The sequence below is a fragment of the Otolemur garnettii genome, unplaced genomic scaffold (genome assembly GCF_000181295.1).
Source record: "Otolemur garnettii isolate 467f Iridium unplaced genomic scaffold, OtoGar3 scaffold00055, whole genome shotgun sequence".
Classification (NCBI taxonomy): domain Eukaryota; kingdom Metazoa; phylum Chordata; class Mammalia; order Primates; family Galagidae; genus Otolemur; species Otolemur garnettii.
This window is the reverse complement of record NW_003852450.1, coordinates 11,191,388-11,195,363: the sequence shown is the minus strand read 5'-3', so window position 1 is coordinate 11,195,363 and position 3,976 is coordinate 11,191,388. Positions and strand designations below refer to the sequence as shown.

At 39.9% G+C, this 3,976-nt stretch overlaps 1 protein-coding gene across 1 annotated transcript in view; it reads left to right on the top strand.

The window, feature by feature from the left end:
* The first annotated feature begins 3,769 nt into the window (after positions 1-3,769).
* CUNH1orf53 (chromosome unknown C1orf53 homolog) overlaps positions 3,770-3,976 on the top strand; it is a 4,603-nt gene continuing 4,396 nt past the window's right edge. Inside the window, exon 1 of the mRNA XM_023514558.1 lies at positions 3,770-3,970. Coding sequence (XP_023370326.1) covers positions 3,775-3,970 — 196 coding nt within the window. The 5' untranslated portion in view covers positions 3,770-3,774. The remainder of the gene's footprint in view (positions 3,971-3,976) is intronic.

Below are 3,976 nucleotides of genomic sequence, written 5' to 3'. Positions count from 1 at the left end.
ATAGAGTCACAAGAAATTGCAAATATAGTACAAAGAGGTTCTATATTCCCTTTACGTAGTTTCTTCCAATGCTTACATCTCACATACAGTATACGAAAAACAGGAATTTGACAATGTAGGTATAGCTCTACTTCTTACCACATGTACATTTTATGTAATCATTAGGGTCAAAATACAGAATTATTCCATTATCACAAAGATTTCCCTTGTTCAGCTCCTTTATAGTCATTTCCACCCTCTCATCCCCACTGGAACAAAAGTTTCATGTAACAATAGTCTTCCTAGATAAGATGGCTCTATTTTCTATTTAAATCTGGTCTAGGCTATTTCACTTCTATAAAATGCAGTCCCCACCCTTTGAATTGATATCATGGCTTATTAGTAGGTTCTAATCCTCAATTTCAAATACAGTACAATAAACCTGAACCTCTGAACCTTTTTGGTATTTTTTGGGGGAAACATTGACTAGTGGTGAATTCTCCTTTCTAATCATAGTTGCTCAGTGTTGGTGATATTAAGTTTGGTCCCACTCTTCCATTGCCAGATCTTGATTTATTATTCCAATACAAGGAAAATTAATTTTCAAAACAGGATTCCAACTTATTAAATTTATTGAGGTTTATAATGAATAGGTAAGTTTGTTTCAATCAGCTTCTACTAAGACTTAAGAAAATGAAAATATGACTACAGGGTTGCATAGAAAACAGATATCAAAAAAGGCAATACAAAGGGAATACAGACACCAAAGAAATTTTTTAAAAAAAGTTTAAGAGACAGGGCTTAGTATGTCATCCAGGCTGATCTCAGACTCCTGGCTTCTAAGGATCCTTCTGCTTCAGCCTCCAAAAGTGCTGGGATTACAGGCATGAGCCACCGTACTCTGCCTCTCCTGTACTACTTTATGTATGTTTATTATTAAACGTTTTTGGGTACATGTATCAATTTTGTTATGCTTGAGTCAGGGTTATATGTGTGTCCATAAATAAGACTGTGTTTACTGCACCCATTAGGTAGGTTTTTACCCACCCCTTGAGTTTTACTTCCCTTTGTGCACCTATGTGCTTATGAGTTAGTTACAATTTAATAGTGAGTATATGTGGTGTTTTTTTCACCCCTTAGACACTTCACTTAGGATAATGGTCACTAGTTCCAAGAAAATTGAGGTCCTCAATTCATCCTTCTTCATGGCAGAGTAGTATTCCATAGTACACATATACCATATTATGTCATGAATTGAAGGGCACCTGATCTGCTTCCAGTATCTTTGTGATTGTGAATTTTGCTGCAATGAACATTTGAGTGCAGGTATCTTTTTTATAAAATGACTTATTTTCCTTTGGGTAAATACCCAGTAGTGGAATAGATGGATCAATTACTAGGTCTACTTTCAGTTCTTTGAGGAATCTCCATACTGTTTTCCATAGAGATTATACAAATTTGAAGGCCCACTGTTAGGTCTGGTGGAGCATAAACAGGTGACAAGGAAGTGAATAAGAGCAGAGAGCAGGAACTGAAATGTAGCTAGGAACCAAATGGAAACATACAGACTTAGAAGTTCCTGGTGACCCTTGACCTAGAGCTCATTATCATCTTATTAGCATAGCTTCATGAAAAATTTTGAGAAGATGTATACTTAGAAATTGTTATATACCCAACCTGTCAATCACCCCAAAGGTGGGAGAAAGATGGGACAAACTCATGGGCAACATATAAACAACAGCTGTGCACTCAGACTTCAGTGTCTTTCTCTACTTTGGAGACTGATGCATTCCTCTCTCTCTGGAACATATTTTCACTTTATGTAGCTTTCTTCTTCACTTTCACTTCGTATATCTTCTTTTTCATGTAATAAATTGTGTGGGATTGCTCCGTATCTGTGATCACTATATCTATCATGAGCTCAACTTAGTAATAGTCCTCATTCTTAACACTGGGAATCAGGGGACCAAGGAACAACCAGATGGACCTAATACCACCAATAGTGTATAAATGTTCTTTCCTCTCTGCATCCACACCAGATAAACTTTTTAATAAAACCATTCTAACTGGGGTGATTTCATTGTGGTTTTAATTTGCATTTCCCTGATAGTGACATTGAGCATATTATCATGTTTAGTGGCCATTTGTCTATCTTCTTTGGAAAAACTTCCATTCATGACTTTTGCCCACTTTTTAACAGGGTTGTTTCTTTTTTTCCTTGGCAATTTAATTGAATTCCTTATAGATTCTGGTTCTTAGCCCTTTATTGAAGTAAAAGCTTGCAAATATTTTCTCCTATTCTATAAGTTGTCATTTGCCTTGTTGATTATTTCCTTAGCTGTGCAAAAGCTTTTATGTTTAATTAAGTCCCATTTATTTACAATATAGTAGAACTTCTATAGTTGACCACCTCCTTACACCAAACACCTCCTTAAGTTGACCTGATTTCATAGACTGAATATACACCACATTTTAGTACAATAGACCTAGTTCCTTATGTTGACCAGTTTGTTACAGTCCCTTGGGTGGTCAACTTACAGAGGTTCTATTTTTTTTTTGTTGTTGCTCAAATTGCCATTGGGGCCTTCTACACAAATTCTTTGCCTAGGCCCTCATCTAGACGAGTTATTTCAACATTTTCTTCTAGAAATTCTATGGTTTCATGCCTTACATTTAAGTCGTTTATCCATCCTGAATTGATTTTTGTGAGTGGTCAGAGATATGGATCCTTTTCATTCTTCTGGATGCAGCTATCCAATTTTTCTAGCATGATTCATTGACTGAAGCTTTTTTTTCCATCACAGATTAGTTGGCTGTATGTAAACGGTTTTTACAGATTTCAAACTATACTATAAGGCTGTAGTAACCAAAACAGCACAGCATTGGCACAAAAACAGACACACCAATGGAATAGAACACAGAACTCTGTACAACTTTAGAATCTACTTTTGCCCTAAAAGATCAATTCCTGCCCTCAACTTTTCAATATTGAAGAGCATTAACAAAGTTGCTACTCTTCAACCCATCTTATTTGAAACCCAAGATAGAGGTAGGGAGTAGGGAGTAGGGATGGTGTTAATTTAATTCTAACACCGGAAATTATCTCCCAGGCTTGTGCTAATTTTTTCACACTCAATTTTGTGGGGGATAACTTTCACTCATCAGGAACTATAATTTTAGTTTAGATTTTGTTAATATTCTGCAACATGAAAACAGGGCCTTTTCTTATTCACAATGAGATTTTACTTTTTGTCCTCATTCTACGGTAGGCCAAAAAACCACGCCATGAAGGCTCTGCTTCCAATTTTAGTCCCATCACATGCATATTGCATAGAAACAGCCTTTATCGGATAAGAACCAACACGGTTATTAACAAACCTCAGATATTTTGATCACCTTCTGGGATCTTAACAGTTGCAGCGATTGTGCTGAATGATATCAAGTCTAGCTTGACATGAGGGGAAAAAATGACCAGCTTTCATCCCGAGGGTGAGGTGGGGGTAAGACTAGCTTAGAATTTAGGTCCTGAAGGTGGAAATAGCACGTTTGTCCCCAGCTCTGCAGTTCTTTAGGGCCTCATCAGTACGTTTCTTTTCCGCAGAGGGACCTTTGGTGGGTGCCAAAGGCTCTGATCGTGGGCCCTTTACGACTATCCTCCCAGGGCAGAACCAACCCCACTGCAGGAGCAGCCGCGCGCGGCCCTGGATCAGCGCTCTATCCCCAGACCTGCGCTCGCTGCCGCCGCCGCCCGGCCCCACCACCAGGCGCTCCGCCTCCTGCAGGCCGCCGGTGGCCATGGCTGCCAGGCAGATCCGGGCGCTGATCGGTGCGGGCCTCTGGAGGCAACCTTCAGCCGTCCCGCCACCCAAACCTCTCTGGGTCCGGAAAGGGTTCCGACAGCAGCTCAACTTAACCCTTTGCTCCACTTCCGAGAGAGACTGCAGCTGCTCCGCGCCGGGCTCGCAGGGTAGGCCGAAGAGAACGGCGACGCGCCCGG